Below are 19,756 nucleotides of genomic sequence, written 5' to 3'. Positions count from 1 at the left end.
TCATGGGATCCCCACTGCTATCTAGTCCATTCCAATTCCGATTCCTCCAGCCTCTCGAGACGTAGAACTGCTCTCCGGGGTTTTCCAGATGGTAAGTCTTTAGTGAACGGGCAGTCAGCCTCACCTTCTCCCCCAGAGCCATGTGTAGATTGGAACTGCTGGCCCTGCTGTGTGACAGTAAGGGGACCATTTGAGGGTACATGGACCTCAAATGGACAGAAGGAAGACCACAGCGGTGGCTCCCCTATCTTTGTTGTTACATGCCAACGAGATAGCTCGGACCCCTATCAACCTTATACACACACACGCACACAACCCCACTGCATGGTCCTGCACCATCCTCACAATTGCTCCTGAGTCCCTTGAAGCAGCCACTGTGTCAGTCCATCTTGTCAAGGGCCTCCCTCTTTCGCCACCCCCTCCACTTTACCAAACATGATGTCCTTCTCCAGGAACTGGTCTCTCCTGACAATATGTCCCAAGTATGTAAGAGGAAGTCTAACCATCCTTGCCTCCAAGGAGCACTCTGGCCTTCTTCCAATACGGATCACTTTGTCTTTTTGACAGTCTTTCAGTATTCAATAGTACTATCAATATTCGTCGCCAGCACCACAATTCAAATGTATCGATTCTTCTGTGGTCTTACTTATTCAACGTGCAAATTTCACAGGCATATGAGGCAATGAATACCCATTCCTGGGGTATTCAGTAGAAGTACCATCCTGGACACAGAAGGTTGCATTCCAAAGGCGTTTGAGGGTGTACACGAATAAATAGGCAAACTCTAGAGTTCTCAAGTCTTCTTTCCTGGAACTGCCGGTGGTTCAAACCCACCAGCTGAGAAAGATGATGGTGTTTGCTCCTGGACAGGCAGATAGCCTCAGAAATCCCGCAGGAGTAGAGCAGGGCCCCATTGGCTTGCGATGACTGATTTTGGGGAAGCAGATGGTCAATGTTGTCTTCAGAGGAGCCTCTGGGTGGACTTGACCCTCCAGCCTTTTGTTTTGCAGCTGAACTTTCAGGAGCATTTGCACCATTGCTCTAGGCGGAGCTTACTCCACCGCTGTGCCTGTTTTCATTTAAAAGACAAAAATCTTATACCTCTGCAAGGGAAGCATCTTTGTCTCAAAGATCAGTCGGGTTTCTGGGATAAAGGAACCAGCGTCTGGTAAATGAGGAAACCAAAAATCTCATTGCCATCGAATCAATTCTGGCCCCTAGTGACCCTATAGGACAGGGTAAAACTGCCACGTTAGTTTTCAAGACTGTTTATGGGAGTAGAGAACCCTGTCTTTAAGAAAAATATAAACATAACCAAACCAGAAATTTGGACTCGGTCCCTCGTGTGATCGATTGATGCCCATCCTGGTGTCCCATCACTATCTAAGAAAACCATTGCTTTGAAACTCAGTGATACCCAGGCCCGTACCTAGATTCCCAATGAGATGCTCAGACATGTGGCCTTCCCAGAGTGGGTTGCCAATGAACAAGACTCGTTGGCATCAGCTTGACTGGGTCCTCTGACACTCCTTGGTCCACCCCTCTTCATTCACAGATGAGGTCATGGAGGCTCTTTTGCAATGATGCCCAAGAGCTGCCTTTAACCCCGCTGCACCAGGGGTTAAGCTGCAGTGCCAGAGCAGATGCTTGAATAATGGGCCACCAAGCCTCTGCGGGAGGCCCTCTTAACTGTGATTGTGTGTGTGTGTGTGTGTGTGTTTGTGTGTGTGTGTCCCAGACCCCTAAAGATGTGTTGAGATCCTAACTCTGTGGAAAGAATCCTCTTTGGAAAACTGACTTTTGTTGTTATGTTAACTAGTCCTCGCTGGAGTAGGATGGGTTCTAAATCTAATTACTTCTGAGCTATTAAAAGAGCAAGTAAGATGCAGAGATACTCATGGGGACTAGGGGGCGCTCTTTTAGCTTCCTGAAGTACCACTGCGATTCTCTAAAGCTCCCCACTGTGGTCTTTGTGTTACAGTAACACTAGGGAATGTAGAGGTCTGGTCTGCAGGGACACATAGAGAGTGCAAGGTCAGCGCCAGGTGGGGATCCCGGAAGGTCAAGTTAGAGGACTAACATTCGCACTGGTATCAGGTCACAACACCATGCTGCTTGCTCAGCGAGGCGGGTATCTACAGAGCGTCTTGTGTGTTCGGAGTGAGACTGCAAGCCCACTGCACACACCATCCCTGCAGGTCCCCACCCTTCCCAGAGGCTTCCTGTGACCACTCCGGAGTGCACGCACCTTAAAGCGGCCTCCGCCATATGACACTGCTTCCAGAGCACTCCCAAAAGGACGATGGATTTAAAAAAAGATCTTGCTCAGCTCCAACTTTAAACGGGTTGGTACCATGGAAATGAACCATCAGTGGCATTTCCAAGCTGATGTATTTAAAGTCTAGCGCAAGAAACTTTCCCAAGACAAGTGATGTGCGTTGTACAGAGTGTATTCAGAATCCTTTTGAATGTTGGCTCAAAGGTCAATTTGGTCCCGAGTCTGGCAGAACTGAGAATCCAGATCCAGTGATATTAGTAAGGTTGATGACCCGTTGCGTGTTCTGGAGGCACCCTGGTGGTGTAGTGCTAGCCAAAAGGTCGGTGGTTCAAGCAAACCAGCGACTCTGTGGGGTTAGATGAGACTGTCTGCTCCTGCAAAGGTGCCAGCCTTGGAAACCCACTGGGGCAGTTCTGTGTCCTGTTGGCTTGTTATGAGTCAGAATCGACTGGAGGGCAGTGAGTTTGGATTTTGGTTGGATAACTTGTTTCTTACAGATGGTTTCTCTAAGGCCTTGGGAAACTCTGTCCTGCTATAGAAAACTGGGAAAGGAGAGGGTCACAGGCCTGAGGCCCCAACCCCCTCCAAACCCACTGCCCTCAAGTAGCTTCTCACTGTTTCCCTGTGTGCAGACAGAATAGAACGGCCCCTGTGGGCTTCTGAGCCTGACTCTTGAAGGGAGCAGAAAGCCTGAGTGGTCACATGATGAGCGGCTGGTTCCTAGCCCATAAAACCGCCAACTGTAAAACAATCAACCTTGCAGATCCATTGTCAAGGGAAGAGCCACGCCTTCCTCATTCATCCAGCCTGTCACTCATTAGCAAATGGCTACAGATGGGCTAGGTCTTTGTTAGGTCCCAACCCACAAGCATGGCAGAAGAAAGGCCTGGCATTCTACTCTCATAAGGATTCAACCCACTGCTGTGAATCCATGCCAACTCCTTGACCTGACTCATTCAGTTCCCAAGGCTGTCACTCTTTACGGAAGCCAACTGCCACAGCTTCCTCCCTCGGAGCAGCGGTGGGTTCCATCTCTCGACCTCTTGGTCTCACAGTACCACCAGGGATTCTTTCCTAGTTTGCAGCCCAAACGCTCTGTGGAGCAGTTCTGTTGTGACCTACAGGATCCCCAGGAGTGAGAATTGACCTGGTAGCAATGGAGTTGTTTTAAAAGCAAGAGTTAGAGGTGGGAACGGGGAGGGTGGGGAAATAAATGAGGAGTAGATGCCAGGGGCTTGGGTGGAGAGTGGATGTTTGGAGAATGATGAGGGCAATGAATGTACAAATGTGTTTTACACAATTGATGTATGTATGGATTGTGATAAGAGTTGTATGAGTCCCTAATAAAATGATTTTTTTTTTAAAGAGTGTAGGGATGGAGTCTAGGCTGTCAATCTGGAGATATCCAATGAGACTTCTGTGTGGGCATGGCCGCCTGAGAAGTCTGGGAAATCTGGTACTTCCTCCTTGGAGGCAGGAGACACTTCTCTCTCTGCCACTCCCTGGGAGACATAGCAGCTGACAAGACACATGGACCCACCCTGATGCAGCCCTGGGTGCTGGAGAAGCCATGCAGAGACCCCTGCCAGCGCTGAGATGTTTCCAATGCCACTGGATCCAGAGACTCTCTACCCACTGGCCTGTGATCTTCTACATTCAGTGTCATTGCATGTGTTTCGTGAGTCTGAAGAGGACTTTATAGACTGCTGTCTGACACATGGGCTAATATCAGACTTATGGACGTGATTTGGATTGGGCTGGGATTTTTTTTTTAAACATTTTATTTGGGGCTCATACAACTCTTATCACAATCCATACATATACATACATCAATTGTATAAAGCACATCCGCACATTCCCTGCCCCAATCATTCTCAAAGCATTTGCTCTCCATTTAAGCCCTTTGCATCAGGTCCTCTGGGATGTTTTCTTAATGTACAATTACCCTTTATATAAACCTCTCCTTATACACACAAATAAATAAATGAAAATAAAAAGCAAGAGTTAGGGATCGCAACTTAATCATGACCTCAAAGGTCAGCAGCATAAACTAGCAGTACACATGGTGTCTGATCAGTTACTTGCCCTGGGACTGCTCTGGGGTCCTTTGGGCATGGTGGCTGGCTCATCCAGCCTGGGAGCGTCAGTGAATCCAGGCAGGAGACACCAGCTGTCACATGCTGTCACTTGCACACTCTCCAACTGGTTTCCGTGCCGGTCCCCTTTAGGAGGGCCAGATTTGGCAAATAAAAAGGCCGACTGCCCACTTCAATTCGATATCCAATGAAATAGCCATTCAGATTGTACTGAGTATGTTCCATGCAAGATGGCAAAATCAGAAAACAGTAACAGAAGGTTCATCTTTAACTGAAATGAATCTGAAGTCAGACAGACAAAACCCCACCGCACGGCCATCAAGTCGACTCTGGCTCACAGTGCCCCGCTAATGCTCTAGGACCGAGTGGAACCACCCCCATGGGGTTCTCAGGCTATAAATCTTACAGGAGTGGCCAGCCTCATCTTTCTCCTCTGGAGCTGCTAATGGTTTTGAACACTCTCTATGCCACCAGGGCCCCTATTAAAGGATGCCCAAGTTCAGTTTAGCAGCACAGGTAGTGTAGAGGGAGACGAACAGAAAGGTTGGCAGTTTGAAACCACCATCCACTCCAAGGGAGGCAGATGAGGCTGTCTACTCCCATCCCGGTTTACAGCCTAGACACCCACGGAGGCAAGTCGTACTCTGCCCTGTAGGGTCTCTATGAGTCAGCATTGCCTCCATGACAGTGAGTTGGCTTTTGGTTTCTTTAATGTGGTGACATGAATCGTATTCCATCTGACAAGGGACTGCACACAAACGGGCAGGACATCAGGAGGTGGGAATCACCGGGCCATCTTGGAAGCTGGGGACCACAGCCTACTGCAGGCAGATGCTTGGCAGGGTGGACTCCGGAACTAAATGGCAAGATGGTAAAGAACGGCTCCTGCACTAGTGAGATCAAAGTGCATCCAGCCAGGACACACAGGAAGGGACATACCTTTGACTGGGATAGGGAGCTCTGAAGACCTGTCCCCAGAGCTGGGGGTGGGGCTGGGGCTGCACCTGAGTCGCCTCATCAGAACAGAGCTAGGCTTTCCCCTAGGGCAGTGGTTCTCAACTTGTAGGTTGCGACCCCTTTGGGAGTTGAACAACTTTTTCAAAGGGGTTGCCCGATTCATAACAGTAGAAAAATTAGTTAGGAAGCAGCAATGAAAAGAATTTTATGGTTGGGGGTTACTACCATGAGGCACTGTATTAAAGGGTCACGGCATTAGGAAGGTTGAGAACCACTGCCCTAGAGGAAGGGGGCTTCTCATTCACCACTCAGCTAATTGTTTGTTTGGAGGAGTGAATGGTGGGGCTGTGGAGGCCCCGTAAGGCAATCTCCTGACTCTGGATCTAGGTTTGGGGCCTGCGAAGGTGTGGAGCAGCTCCCTTGGAGGAGTCATGTGTGGTCTCGAGGAAGCTGAGAAAACTCAAAGAAGCCTGTTTTTCTTTGTTTGTTGGTAGTACAGACTACTAACTGCAAGGTCAGCAGTTTGAACCCACTAGCTGCTCCTTGGGATAAAGATGAGGCTTTCTACTCCTGAAGAGGTGGTCTCATATATCCACCCAGGAAACTCAACCCTGTCATATAAGGTCGCTCAAAACCAAACCCAAACTCACTGCTAGAGTCAATGCTGACTCATCGCCAATTCCAGTGCCGAGTGACACTACAGGCTGGACTAGAACTGCTCCTTAGGCTCATCTTTCTCCCGTAGAGTGGCTGGTGGGATCGAACAGCCAACCTTGTGTTTAGCAGCCAACACCTAAACCACAACATCACCAGGGTTCTGCAAGTGTAGTACGGAGTGTCCTCATCATGTATGACAGGGATCCTCACAAAGGAGACATTCCAGAAGAGGGCAGAAAAAGGGTACCATGTATGATAATTAGGTTTTGTGAAAACTTGGCTGCTGCAGGATTCTCAGTGATTTGGCAGTTAAGACCCAGTAAACCCATGTGTGATCTAACATCACTTCAATAATAGGAACTGCTAGGAGGAGCCAATCAGCTGTATGATTAGGGTGGGAAGCAACATGGTTATTGGGGTCACAGCACTGATGCAAACTGTTGGAAGTCAGTTTCATTGGGGGGCGGGGGGGAGGGTGGCCTGCTTCCAGTTTAAGTGGAAGCTACAGAAAAGCTTGCTTGTTTTCTGCTAGGTCTGGATCCTGCATCTGGCTTATTGACCTCCAGTTCTTTGGACTTGAGGCAATGGCCTGCCACATTGTCTACCGATCCTGGGAGTTGTCAGTGGTCTTCCATCTGACCTGCCAACCCTGAAGTCACCTGCCTGTGGTCATCGGCCCCTGCTTCTACTTATGGTAAGTCAGGAGATAGCTCCAGCCTGACAGCTGACCCATGGAGCCAGGAGATACCTCCAGCCCTACATCTGACACAAGTATAAGTTTCACGGGTTTTGCTTCTTAAGATAACTCCGTCTAAGACACCAGATGATTCTTACCTGGGATCCACAGAATAGTAGGAGCTATCAGAAGGTGGGAGAAAAGTGAGAGAGATTCTCTCAGTCCTCAGCCTGCATCCACATGGCCTCTGGAACTGTGAGACCAGACACCCTGCTATTTGAAGCCCACCAGCGTGTGGCCTCTTGTTACAGCAGCCCCAGGAGACAAAGACGCCATTCCACTGCAGCCTTAGGAAGCACTGTAGTGTCCCCTTGCCTCGCCCAACCACCCGAGGTGTTTTCTAAAGGAAAGAACCAAGGTTCAAGGCACACACTAGAAAGCAGACCTCATCCCCAAACCCAGCCCTCTCATGGCCTTTTAAAGCCTCACGAGCTGTCAGCCAAGGGGGTCCGCGGAAACACACCTTGTCCCTTGAAGAATTGAAATGGGTCTGGGACCGAGCCCTCTCTCGCATGTCTTGGCGGCTATACAATCAAAGGTGACCCTGGAAGGCTTGGGGGTTCAAATCCTGCTGATCCCAAAGGCAGGCTAGGCCCTTCACACCAAAGCCTATTAAGAGTCTTCAGATACACCGGGGCCTGGGCCAGGCCAGAGGGTGTATGCCAACCATTGGTTTCTGTTGTGGTTATCTGGGTGGAGGTTGGGACACACTGACTCCTGGCAAAAGAGACCGGTCGGCTGGAGATGGTGGAACTACGGCCGGTCACACAGGTGCACCAAGCCTGCATGACCAACCTCAGTGCAAACCCTGGCCACCAAGGTTCAGGGGAGCCCCACGGATGGCTGCGTGCTACAGGTGTGGGTCCCATAATGCAGCTGCAGGGAGAATCAAGCTGTGTAGACTGGCTGTCCCCAGGAGAGACATCTGCCCACCCCCACCCCCACCCCCGCCCCCAACTTCTCCTGGACTCAGTCCTCTGCTTTCCCCTTTGTTGATTTTAGTGTGGCTCCATTACTGTCAGAACCCCACACAATTCCCCACTTGGGGTGTGTGTGTGTGTGTGTGTGACAGAGAGAGAGCGAGAGATCTCAGCTGTGTCTTGCAGGGGCATGTTCTGCTCTGGCTTGATGACCAAGCCCCCCAACGAAATTCAATGTGGGGCTGGGGGATCTATGCACGCTGCAAAGTAGGCACAAACACATGACCCCCGTTCACTTTATTCCTTTTCTTGAACCACCTCCCCCCTCCTGTGGGGACACACGAAAGAGAACTGCAGAGGGAACCAGAGGAGCCGGATGTATTAAAATCTTAAATAGGTTCTTTAAATCCAAAGTGCGGGTGAACAGGAGAGGCACAGACAGGTGTGTGGGGCCTTGTCCCGGCCAAAGAGAGCCACCCAGGCTGTCCCTCTAATCAAAGAGGGTGGCAGATCCATTTAATTAAAAAAAAAAGTTCTGGAGAGAAAACATAGAAAATACCTAAGTTTCCAAAGCTGGATCCTCTCCCCAGACCTGTGTGTTTGGGGAGACTGAGAACTTTCAAGTGAGACTTCAACAATCCAGCTTTTTTTTTTTTTGCACACATATGCAAATACATTCCTCATTAGCAGTCCTGTTTTGGCGATTAATATAGCAAGCAATATGCTTGGATTAGAGGTCCGATTTCCACGTGAAGGTGAAGTTTCTTCTCTTCCTGGGGGAGCGGCACGCCAGGTGCCGAGACCTGGAAGAGAGTGGAGACTTGGTGAGCCTCGGAACCACCCTTGCGAAACAGGTCTTGTCTGGTTCCCTGTGGGACCCCCGCCCGCCCGTGGGGTCTTCTCATGCACTCGCTGTCAGCTCTGCACACACGTCCAGACGGCCAGGGAGCACTGGCGCAGGAGCCCGGTCCCTTCCTCTCCAAACACCTTGTGGGCACTTGTGCAGAGCACCCGGCAGGCAGGGACGATGGGACACATACCAATGGCTTTCTCGCTTGGGGGGCCAGGGAAGGAGCCCCGTTGGCTGCAGGCCCACCCCGGCTGGGGGATGGTCTGCCACGCTTCTACACAGTTGCCTCCTTTACACTGTTTCTGAACTGCCGACCTTGCGGCCCACCTCCTAACCCACAGCACCGCTAACCACGGCTTCCTGTCAGCAGTTAAAACCCACTGCTGTTGAGTAGATCCCGATTCTTATTGGATCGCCCAGGACAGAGAAGATCTGCTCCTTACAGCTTCTGAAACTGTGGATCTTTATAGGGGCACACTGCCTCAGCATTCTCCCATGGAGTGGCTAGTGGGTTTGAACTTGTGACCTTCCGGTTAGCAGCCCACTGCCCAACAGCAAAGATTCATGGTCAGAGAGTCATTTCTGACTCATCGACTGACCCTCAGAACTGCTCTGTAGGGTCTCCAAGGTGGTCAGTCTTTGCAGGGGTAGCCAGTCTCACCTTTCCCCCCAAGGAGTAGCTGGCGGGTTTGAACTGCTGACCTTGTGCTTAGTAGCCCAGTCTCAAATCTGGCTCTTGTCAATGAGATGGTTCTAGATTCTCGTAATGAAGCTTCAGAAAGAGGGAGAGAGGCCTGGGGAGACAGGCATGAAGCTGTTCTCCATGGGAGGAGGTGTCTCCTTTAGAACGACACAGAACTCAAGGACGTGGGGAACCTCAGGATGGGGACAGCTCAGCCTGGGAGCCCCGAGACGGGCAGAAACTTGCAGGCTGCAGCAAACTGCATTTAGAGAAAAACCAAAGAAAAACACAAAAGGACTGATTATTCAAACATGAGAGGCAAAGCCAAAATTAGAGTGCAGACTGGGAGTGCCAAGTTCCGGCCTTCGAAGGGCAGGAGACACACCCACACAGGCTGCTGCTGCCCTTACTGTCATGGGTCTCCTGATCAGAGGCCGGGCACCTGGGGAGCTGCTGGCCCGCAGAGATTGGAAAGTCAGTGCCCGTGTGGATGCCGAGGCCCAGCATTTTCCATTTCCCGAGCACACCCACATGGGCCCTGACCACTACCCTTGGAATGGGGTGGAGGGGTGTTTGCGTGCCCCCTTGCTATAAGTGGGGTCACTGTGAGGCTAAGAGAGGTTCTTACATCGTGGACCTCCCAAACTGAGAAGCCACCTCCCTGGGCGGCACACACACACCAGTGCCCTGCATGTAACAGCTTTCGCTGCGCGCCGGGTGGAGGGCTATGTGTCCGTGGACAAGTCAAGCTCCCTGCCCTGTGGAATGGGGGTGCTCACTCCCCGGCAGGTGCACTGGCCTCATGACTCAGGCTTGTTCTCAGGACAGGGCAGCACCGCTGGGCCAACAACTAACACAGTCACTGCTCTGGCCCCACCCAGCTCTGTTTATGGACACCAGGCTGGCAGGCAGGCGCTGGGGGCAAAAGTGGCCGTAGGTTCCTCCATCACAGGGACCTGCTGCTCCATACCCCATGCCAGGCAAACCCAGGGCCCCTTCCCAGTTGGTTTGCTCCTCATCCCCACCAGAGAGCCAGAGCCAAAAGACTGAGTCTCCATTCTATAAATAGATGCCCCAGCCCATCACCATGGAAACCTTTGATGGGACTGGGTCAGCCCACCTCTCGGGATACTTTCTCCTCCCCAGGGAAGTCCTGGAAGGACAAGTGATTCGGGCATAGAGGTTCCTGGGCTCGGTGATGGTGAGAGCCTCTCTCCCTGCCCCCTACGACGTCCGCAGACCTACCTGGAAATCATGAGCTTCCTAAGTGGGAGGAGGTACTGTTCTGGTTGACCTGAAGGAAGGGAACACACAGGAAACAGGATCACACTCCGGTGCACAGGGGGGACCCTGGCCAGCACCCACTCAGGCATCAGGCGCCCACTCACTGAGCATTTTCTGTGCACCTACCATGCACTGGGGATGACAAAGCACCAGGCTCATTCTCAGCGGAGGACCAAAACACCCCAAAAACCTACACCCACCTCACTACCTTAAGGTTGACTCTGGCTGTTAGTGACCCCCTAGGACTAAGTGGAACTGCTCCCCACACTGTCCGAGACTCAGTCTTTTCGGAAGCACGTGGTCTCACCGCTCTCCCGAGGAGTGGCTGGTATTGAACCACCTAATTTGCGACTAGCAGCTCAATGCTGAACCCATTACGCCAGAAGAGTGAGCCCTCTGACTACCCACTGGGGCTTCCTACCTGAAAATATCCTTTCAGATTCGCCGGTGTTTTGTAGTCCCCTTTCAAGACCTAGGACAGAGCAAAGAGGGAAGCAAATCATTCCTAGGGAAATGACCAAAAAAATAAACTTTCGCCATCACTCTGTCCATCCATCCTTCCCTCTGTCCCTCAAATATTTCTTGAGCGCATGCATTCCACCATGAATCCAGGCACTGGATTTGCAACTCGTGACGAGACGACACAGAAATGTCTGTGGCTGTGAGGTCGTGCCACCGAGTTGCATCTGCTCCATAGCAACCCTGTGCACACGCAACGAGCCCGGCCTGGCCCTGCGTCATCCCCACAATGCTTCTTACGGCTGAGCCCATGGCTGCAGCCACTGCGTCAGTCCATCTCCCGAAGGACCTTCTGTTTTGGCCTGCTCCTCCACTTTCCCAAGCGTGAGGTCCTTCTCCAGGGACTGGTCTCTCCTGACACCATGTCCCAAGTCCCTGGGACCAAGTCTCACCATGCATGCCTCTAAGGACGCTCGAACTTGCAATTCCCGAGGAGGAGTCAGACGCGGTGCGAGTCCAGGAAGCACAAACATACGGGAAGTTCTCTGACGCCAGCGAGGAAAAGGCAGAGGATGGGGAACAGCCAGCAAGGCCCTCTTGGAACAGGGCCCTTGGAGCTGAGCTATAAATGATGGGAAAAGCCAACCGGATGAAGCGCCGAAGAGGGTGCTCCAGGAAGCTCCGGGGTGGACACTTACAATTCTGGGCCTTCCCACTATCTCTTGGTATGGAAGGTACCACCTAGACCAGGCGTCCTCAAACTACGGCCTGCGGGCCACATGCAGCCCGCTGAGGACATTTACCTGGCCTGCCAGATGTTTTTGCCCCGTTATGTTTTTTAACTTCAAAATAAGATTATGTGCAGTGTGCATAGGAATTTGTTCATAGTTTTTTGTTTGTTTGTTTTTAACTATAGTCCGGCCCTCCAATGGGTCTGAGGGACAGTGAACTGGCCCCGTTTAAAAAGTTTGAGGACCCCTGCCTAGACCAACCAGAACTCTCCAACGGACTCTATATAACACGAACCAAAGATGCAATCCAAACATTTCTAGGAGCCACATTAAAATAAACAGGAGCAAGTGAAATGAGAATGGATTAATACGATGCTGCAAAGAAATGAAATGTGGGTTTGCTGCAAAATCACAGAAAACCTCCAATGGGGAAGGATTCTTGCCTGACAGGTCTCCGTCTCGGCCTGCCCACTTTGGAAGGCCATGTTTCCATCTCGCTAAGTGTTTCTATCTCTTTAAGTATTTCGATCGCTCTAAGGACAAACCGATCTATCTTGGAAGAAGTAAGGCCAGAGTCCTCCTTAGAGGCAAGGATGGCAAGTGTTCGTCTTCCGTACTGAGGGCATGTTGTCAGGAGAGACCGGTGCCTGGAGAAGGACATCGCGCTTGGTAAAGCAGAGGGGCAGCACGAAAGAGAAGGGCCTCCCGGAGATGGATGGGCCCGGGCTATAGCGAGGGGCTCAGGCGCAGGAAGAGCGTGAGGATGTGCAGAGGGTCGCTGTGGGTCCCCACCGACCCACGTCCCCGACCACAGCAGAAGTCCTTAAGGAGGTCATGCTTTTTCATTGACACCCCATCACAAGGACGGTGTTGCCATCTTCAAGCGCCTCAAAGCATGCTTCTTTTAGATGTTCTTGGAGTCCAGGGGACAGACAGACGTCTGACATGGGCAAGGCCAGGGCTGCATGGTGGACGGGGTCAGGTCCACCATGAGATTTCAGGACAGCGAGCATATCGAGTGTGGTGATTTCGTGACGGTGCCTGGTCTTTTTCTTCATAAGACTCTCCGTTTTTCTCAAAGGTCTTCCTGGAGAGCCCCTGTGTCCTTAGTGACAGCAAGCCTATGGCCCCTCGTAGAGCCCCCCGCCCCACTAAAACATGCACCATAACCTTCCGAGCTGACCCTCTGCCATGCATTGAAGGGGCCTAACGGATGCTCTTCGGAGCCAAGGTTTTGATTAGAGCTTTTATTTTTTTCTCTGATGGCACCTGGATGGGAAAAGACAAGACAGTTGTACTCCTGCGAGACCATGTCTACAGGCAGAGATGGGGTCAGATGGCAGGGCATGTTTGCACATGTTCTGTTTGGCTTACAGCCGTGCAGGGATGAGCAGGGACCAGGACAGCAGCACTTTGGAACTTACCCTTATATCTGAAATACGACTGCAAGACAAACCTTACTGAGATAACCACATGTACAAACAAGGGACGCTTCCAGATGTTGGTGCAACCGTGCCCTTATCTTCCAAATGCACTTCCTGAAGCCCCCTCATGTATATACCGCTAACATGGGTACAACCTTGGACCGACTCGTGCACCTGGAGATGTGACACTGACTCCAGTGTAAAGGAAGCCACCTGGCCTCTGCAGGGTCCTCATCCCTCCGGAACAACAGGAAAAGCTTAGCCAGCTCCCTGCCCTCTGCTCAGCCGCCGGTGGGGGCCTCAGCCCCTGTAGCTCTCTGAGTCAGCTCCCCGATGCCAGACTCATGGATTTAGGACCTGCCAGCCCCCTGACAATGGCAGGAGCCATTTCCTTGACTGAAATCATTCTCTATTCCATTATCTTTTAATTCAATCTTCCATATGCTCTTTGAAGCCCCCTGGTTTGCACTGTCTACATATTTTTAAAATCATTTTATTAGGGGCTCATACAACTCTTATCACAATTCATACATACATCAATTGTGTCAAGCACATTTGTACATTCATTGCCCTCATCATTCTCAAAACAGCTCCTCATTTCCCCCTCCCTCCCTACTCCCCCCTCCCCTCATGAACCCTTGATAATTTATAAATTATTGTCATATCTTGCCCTGTCCGACATTTCCCTTTACCCACTTGCCCGCTGTCCATCCCCCAGGGGGAGGCTATATGTAGATCCTTGTAATCTGTTTCCCCTTCCTACCCCACTTTCCCTCCACCCTCCCAGTATCACCACTCTCACCACTGGTCCTGAAGGGATCATCTGTCCTGGATTCCCTGTGTTTCTAGTTCCTTTCTATACCAGTGTCCATCCTCTGGTCTAGCCAGATTTTTAAGGTAGAATTGAGATCATGATAGTAGTGGGGGGCATTTAGGAACTAAGGAAAGTTGTATATTTCATTGTTGCTACATCGCACCTCGACTGGCTTGTCTCCTCCTGAGACCCTTCTGTAAGGGGATGTCCAGTGGCCTACAAATGAGCTTTGAGTCTCCACTCCGCACTCCCTGCCTCATTCACAATGATATGATTTTTTTTGTTCTGATTATGCCTGATACCTGGTCCCTTCGACACCTCGTGATCGCACAGGCTGGTGTGCTTCTTCCATGTGGGCTTTGTTGCTTCTGAGCTAGATGGCCGCTTGTTTACCTTCAAGCCTTTAAGACCCCAGATACTGTATCTTTTAATAGCTGGGAACCATCAGCTTTCGTCGCCACATTTGCTTATGTATCTGCTTTGTCTTCAGTGATTGTGTTGGGAAGGTGAGCATCATAGAATGCCAGTTTAATAGAAAAAAGTATTCTTGCATTGAGGGAGTGCTTGAGTGGAGGCCCAATGTCCATCTGCTACCTTAATACTAACCTTATAAATATAGGCACATAGATCTGTTTCCCCATCCTCATGTATAAATGTATTTGCTATGTACATGTCTTTATCTAGACCTCTATAAATGCCCTTTGCCTCCTAGCTCTTTCTTCAATTTCCTTTGACTTTCCTCTTGTCCCACTATCATGTTCAGCCTTCATTTGGGTTTCATGAATTCCTCTTGGTTACTTTAATCTTGATCACGCCATACCAGGCCTCCTATACCATCCTCACCACTGATTTGGATCACTTGTTGTGATTTGTTAATACCACTACCTTTCCCCCACCTCACCCTCTCCCATGTCCCCCAGAACTGTCAGTCCCATTGTTTTCTTCTCCAGATTGTTCATCCAGCCTGTCTTATTTAGACGCACTGTCCACATAATGAGGGCTATAAGACACAGCCTGAGCAAACACAGAAACACCATGCGCATCTGATAGAGGTCAGCCAGCTGCTCAACCACAGAGAATTCTTCCCTCTGGCAGCCCGCAAGCCACACCCTGTGCGTACATGCACTCACCCGATAGGTGTTGTTGACCACGATGGGGTCAGGGTTGCCGTAGTTGGGCGGGTTTGCATAGGGGTCATAGCCAAGGCGGGCCAGCATGGGGGCGATCTGGGCCATGTCTTTCACCACGTCCCCTGGGATGTGGCCAGTCCACTTGGAGAGGGCTTCCAGATTCACTGGCTTGATGACTTGGTCTGTGGACCGCTCAATCCTGGGGAGAGAGGACAGGCTGGATGGATGGGGAAGGGGCAGACCCAGCCTGGGAGGCCTGCCCTGCTCAGTTTGGGCCTGCCCTCCCTGGAGCCTCTGAGGTGGGGAGCCGAGATGCATCATCTACCTCCTCTGTACAAAGCAGGGAAGAGTGTGTGGTGGGGGAGGGAGGAGGGTCCAAGGCAGTGGCTTCCTGGCGGGGGATAAATTCTGCTTCCTCGATTAAAACAAATAGCTCTGTATCAATATAACGAACAGGAAGCTGGGATCTTGCAATGGAAAATGCTAGAGCATGGAAGAAAAAGCGAGACTTCACCATTGCTAGTGCTTTGTTCCTTGCGCCTTACTCTCGACCTTCTAGAAGTCTCTGGGTACATGAATGGCTGCGAGCCAAGAGGTTGGCAGTTCAAATCCAACCAGAGGCCCCTCAGAAGCAGGGCCTGGTTATCTATTGCTGAAGCCCACAGTCGGGCTCAGCTCATGGGGGACGTCTGACCCTTTCAATCCTGGGGTATTGGTTTTAAATAATAGAAGCATTAAGAAGAGCCCCAGGAGCCCACTGACACGGGTGACATGCCAGCTATACCACCACTTCCCTGCCTCTAAACCTCAGTTTCCTCATCTAGACAGCAGGAGCAGAGCATCTTCCGCCTGGAGATGTTCCAAAGATGAAATGTACTAAGACAAGGAAAGTACTGGGAAGAATACATGCTGCATGTTCAATAGCTGCAACGTGCACACACACATATGGGCAGAAACACCTATAGAGCTATCGTCTTTGCACCTGCGGATATAGAAAGCATATGGCAGATGGATTTTCTTAATTAAAAAAAAAAGGTAGGCGTGGCCTTGTAGGAAAGAGACCATCAAAGAGCGGATGCAACGTGGAGTCCACATGAGGAGCTCGACGACGCAGACGCTGCTGGAGGGTCACGATGCCAATCGTGCTAGAGGGAGCGGAGTCGAGTGAGATGCCGCTGGCATCACACAGTGGGTTACCCAGTGGGCTGCTAGCCTCAAGGGCAGCAGTTCAAAACCAGCAGTCGCCCCACCGAAGAAAGATGAGGCTTTCTATTCCCATAAACATCTACTGTCTCCGAAATCCAGAGGGCACTCTATCCTGTCCTATAGGGTCGCTATAAGTTGGAATCAACTGGAGGTACTGTTTTTTCCTGTAACTTCCACTACCACCCCCACCACCCCCACTCAGCAACATCTGATTCTTTATTTCCAGCTGGGTGGCATTCTACAGCAGGGATATACCAAAGCTGAACACCAAACCCACTGCTGTCAGATCAACTCAGACTCACAGCGACTCTACAGGATAAAGAAGTACTCCAGGGCTTCCAAGGCATCTGCTGGGTTTGGGCTGCCTAACTTATAGCACCACCAAACTCCAAGTGAACTCGGTGCCACCAAACTGATTTAGACTCACGGCAACCTATAGGACAGGGTAGAAGTGGCCCTGTGGGTTGCCAGGGCTGTCCACATCTTTCTGGGAATAGAAAGCTTCATCTTTTCCCCTTGGAGCAGCTGGTGGTTTCAAACGGCTGACCTTGTGGTTAGCAGCCCAATGCATATACCCACGATGCCACCAGGGCTCCTTGAAATCAAAACTCACCAATGAAGTGGATCTGACTCACAGCGCCCCTATAGGCTAGAGTAGAACTGGCCCTGTGGGTTTCTGATTGAGACACTTCATGGGAGTGGAAAGCCTCACCTTTTCCCTAGGAAAAAGTTGACCTTGCAGTCAGCAGTCTGATGCCTGCCCACCAGTGCCACCTGTCACTATTGTTGTTAGGTGCATGGAGTCGGTTCTGACCCGTACCGACCCTATGAACAGCAGAAGGAAACACTCCTTGGCCCTGCGCATCCTCACCATTGTAATTTTGGAGCCACCTCGAGCCCATGACATGAAACGTGGTAATCATGTACCAGATTCTATGTCGGATCATGAATACTCTAACCAAAACCAAATTCAGTGCCAGCATCGAGTCCATGCGGACTCATAGTGACCCTATAGGACAGGGTACAACTGCCCCTGTACATTTCTGAGACTGCCGCTCTTTAGCGGAGTAGAAAACCTCCTCTTTCTCTCCCAGAGTTTCAAACAGCTCACCTTGTGGATCGCAACCCAACGCATAACCACGACGCCAACAGGGCCCCTGGAATAGCACACAGTTACTCAAAACGATGTCCCAGCAGCATGCTGGATACCATGGGAGAGCGGGGTGAGAGGCAGGGCGGGCGGGCGGGCGGGCAGGGAATCAAGGTTACAAAGTGTTACAAGATTACAAAATGTTGCACCGGGCCTCTGTGAGCCAGATTCGGCTCCATGGCAGGGGTGAAGTGGGGATGCTCTGCTGGAGTCCTGTTGATCCGTTTACCCGAACAAAGCACCAGCAGGCTACCTACCAGAATGCCAACACAACAACTCACGGCCACGAGTCATTTCTGACGGGCAGCGACCCTATAGGACAGCATAGGGCTGCCCTTATGGGTTTCTGACACTGTTCCTCTACAGGAGTAGAAAGCCTCATTTTTCTCCCAAGGGGAGGATGGTGGTTTTGAACTGGTGACCTTGTGGTTAGCAGCGCAGCATGTAACTGCTATGCCTCTGGGGCTCTTATATCAAAATATGGATGGTGGATTATGGGCTATACTTTTCTTTTCAGTGTACCCTCCACTTTCCTAAGATAAAAACACGTGCCTTTGATAATCCAATGTTTGGGCCTTAATTTGTACAACCCACTTCCAGGACCAACCATCGCTCATTCCTTTCTCCGGCTGTGAAACCGAGGCTCAGAGAGGTAGAGGCACTGGCCCAACGCTGCCACACTAAAGGTGTGCAATCCTGATGGCAGCTTTGCTTGTAAGCTGGACGCATCAGCACAGCTGCTGAGGAGGCAGAGGCTCAGACACTGGCCCCAGGCCACATAGCCCGGGGAGACAGCCGAGCCAAGCTTCCTGCGGGGCCCCTGGGGCTGCAGGGCTGTGCAGAGGCACGGGGGCACCACTCACTTGGACAGGGAGATGCCGCCCGGCTTGCCAATGAGGTCCTCGTGGTGCAGGACCGTGTCGCTCCAGTCGATGCCCAGAAAGTTGAGGATGAGCTTGAGGGAGCGGCGGGGGTGCAGCACCAGCTGCTCGTAGTACACGGGCAAGCACTTGTCCCTGCCCACTTCCAGGCACTGGGCGTACATGATCTCGATGGCCTTGTTCCACTTGGTCAAGCAGTCACGGTAGCTGCTGAGGTCGAAGCCGGCGATGGTGACCTTGCGCGAGATCATGGAGTGCACGGAGGCCCGGCCGTCCCGCACCATCAGCAGGAACTTGGAGTTGGGGAAGAGGCGCGCCAGATAGACGGAGGACTTGAGCGTGAAGGGGTCTTTGTTGCACAGCACGCGGGCCGGCTCGCCGTGCTTGGCGATCACCTCCAGGATGAAGGCCTGCATGGCGGCGTCGAGCACCTCGTCCGTCACGCCCGCCTCATCCAGCCGCAGTTTCTCTCGGCCTGACTTGGACCAGGCTTGGCGCATGGCCAGCACGCGGGGGATGATGCGGGTCTCCTCGCCGCAGCGCACCTCAGGGTGGGCATCCAGCATGGCGCGCATCAGGGTGGTGCCACTGCGGGGCACGCCGCCCACAAAGATGAGCGGCGTGGCTTTGCTGTAGCGGTACTCCACGTGGTTGGTGCCCACCATCACCAGCTCCTCCTGCTCTGGCCTCATGGTCCGGCGGGGGCCCCTCGGGCCGGCCAGCACCTCCCGACACTCCAACACCTGTTGGCCCAGCTGCACCGCCAGCACCAGGGCCAGGGTGCAGCCGGCTGCCAGCAGCAGCCTCCGCACCGACAGGCGCATGCCGGGCTGGGGCTGGGGCTGAGGCAGGCCCAGCCGGGGGGCCCGTGACAACGATGGGTCAGCAGGCAGCCGGCCAGGCTCACATCTATGGAGACAGACACACAGACAGTGTCAGTGTAGAATGGTGGGGGTATCAGTGGCAGGGGCTGTGCTCTGGAAACTCAACCAGGAGAGAAGGCACACTGACCAGCCCAGAGGGGCCTGAGGCTCGTGGGCCATGAACCACGGACTCCACCCCTCTGCCTCATCTGATGAACAGACTGGGGGCATCTTGGGTGCCTTGAGGCCATGCTGACTCACAGTGACCTGGTGAGTTTCCCGGGTGCAATCTTAACTCTAGCAGACGGAGAGCCAGGACTTTCTCCCGTGGACCCAGTACGTTGTGTTTGGTTAGCATGCTAGCTTAGGCTAGACTTTCCCAAAGTGGGTGATGCCACCCACTAGGGGATGCTGGGATTACCCAGGGGCCTGCAAAAGCAGTTAAGTACCCCAAAACCAAACACACTGCCAAAGAGTTGATTCTGACTCCCAGCAACCCTGCAGAGCAGGGTAAAACTGTCACTCTTCATGGGAGTAGAAAGCCTCTTCTTTCTCCCAAGGAGCAGCTAATGGTTTTGAACTGCTGACCTAGGGGTGAGCAGCCCAATGAACGGGTAAGTGCTATGCCACCAGGACTC

General features: G+C 51.9%; 1 protein-coding gene and 1 pseudogene across 1 annotated transcript in view; one reads left to right on the top strand and one right to left on the bottom strand.

Annotated features, from left to right (window-relative positions):
- Positions 1–1,591: 1,591 nt before the first annotated feature.
- LOC142430132 (small nucleolar RNA SNORA76) lies at positions 1,592–1,700 on the top strand (annotated as a pseudogene).
- A 6,226-nt stretch (positions 1,701–7,926) lies between these two features.
- Positions 7,927–19,756, bottom strand: part of TPST2 (tyrosylprotein sulfotransferase 2) — a 65,203-nt gene continuing 53,373 nt past the window's right edge. The window contains exons 3-7 of the mRNA XM_075534314.1: positions 18,238–19,164; positions 15,019–15,217; positions 10,882–10,932; positions 10,422–10,470; positions 7,927–8,447 (exon numbers count right to left, since the gene is read on the bottom strand). Of these exons, the coding sequence (XP_075390429.1) occupies positions 10,429–10,470; positions 10,882–10,932; positions 15,019–15,217; positions 18,238–19,079 (1,134 nt within the window). The 5' untranslated portion in view covers positions 19,080–19,164 and the 3' untranslated portion in view covers positions 7,927–8,447; positions 10,422–10,428. The remainder of the gene's footprint in view (positions 8,448–10,421; positions 10,471–10,881; positions 10,933–15,018; positions 15,218–18,237; positions 19,165–19,756) is intronic.

The sequence above is a fragment of the Tenrec ecaudatus genome, chromosome 16 (assembly GCF_050624435.1).
Source record: "Tenrec ecaudatus isolate mTenEca1 chromosome 16, mTenEca1.hap1, whole genome shotgun sequence".
In the NCBI taxonomy this organism is placed as follows: domain Eukaryota; kingdom Metazoa; phylum Chordata; class Mammalia; order Afrosoricida; family Tenrecidae; genus Tenrec; species Tenrec ecaudatus.
This window is presented reverse-complemented; position numbering and strand designations above follow the sequence as displayed.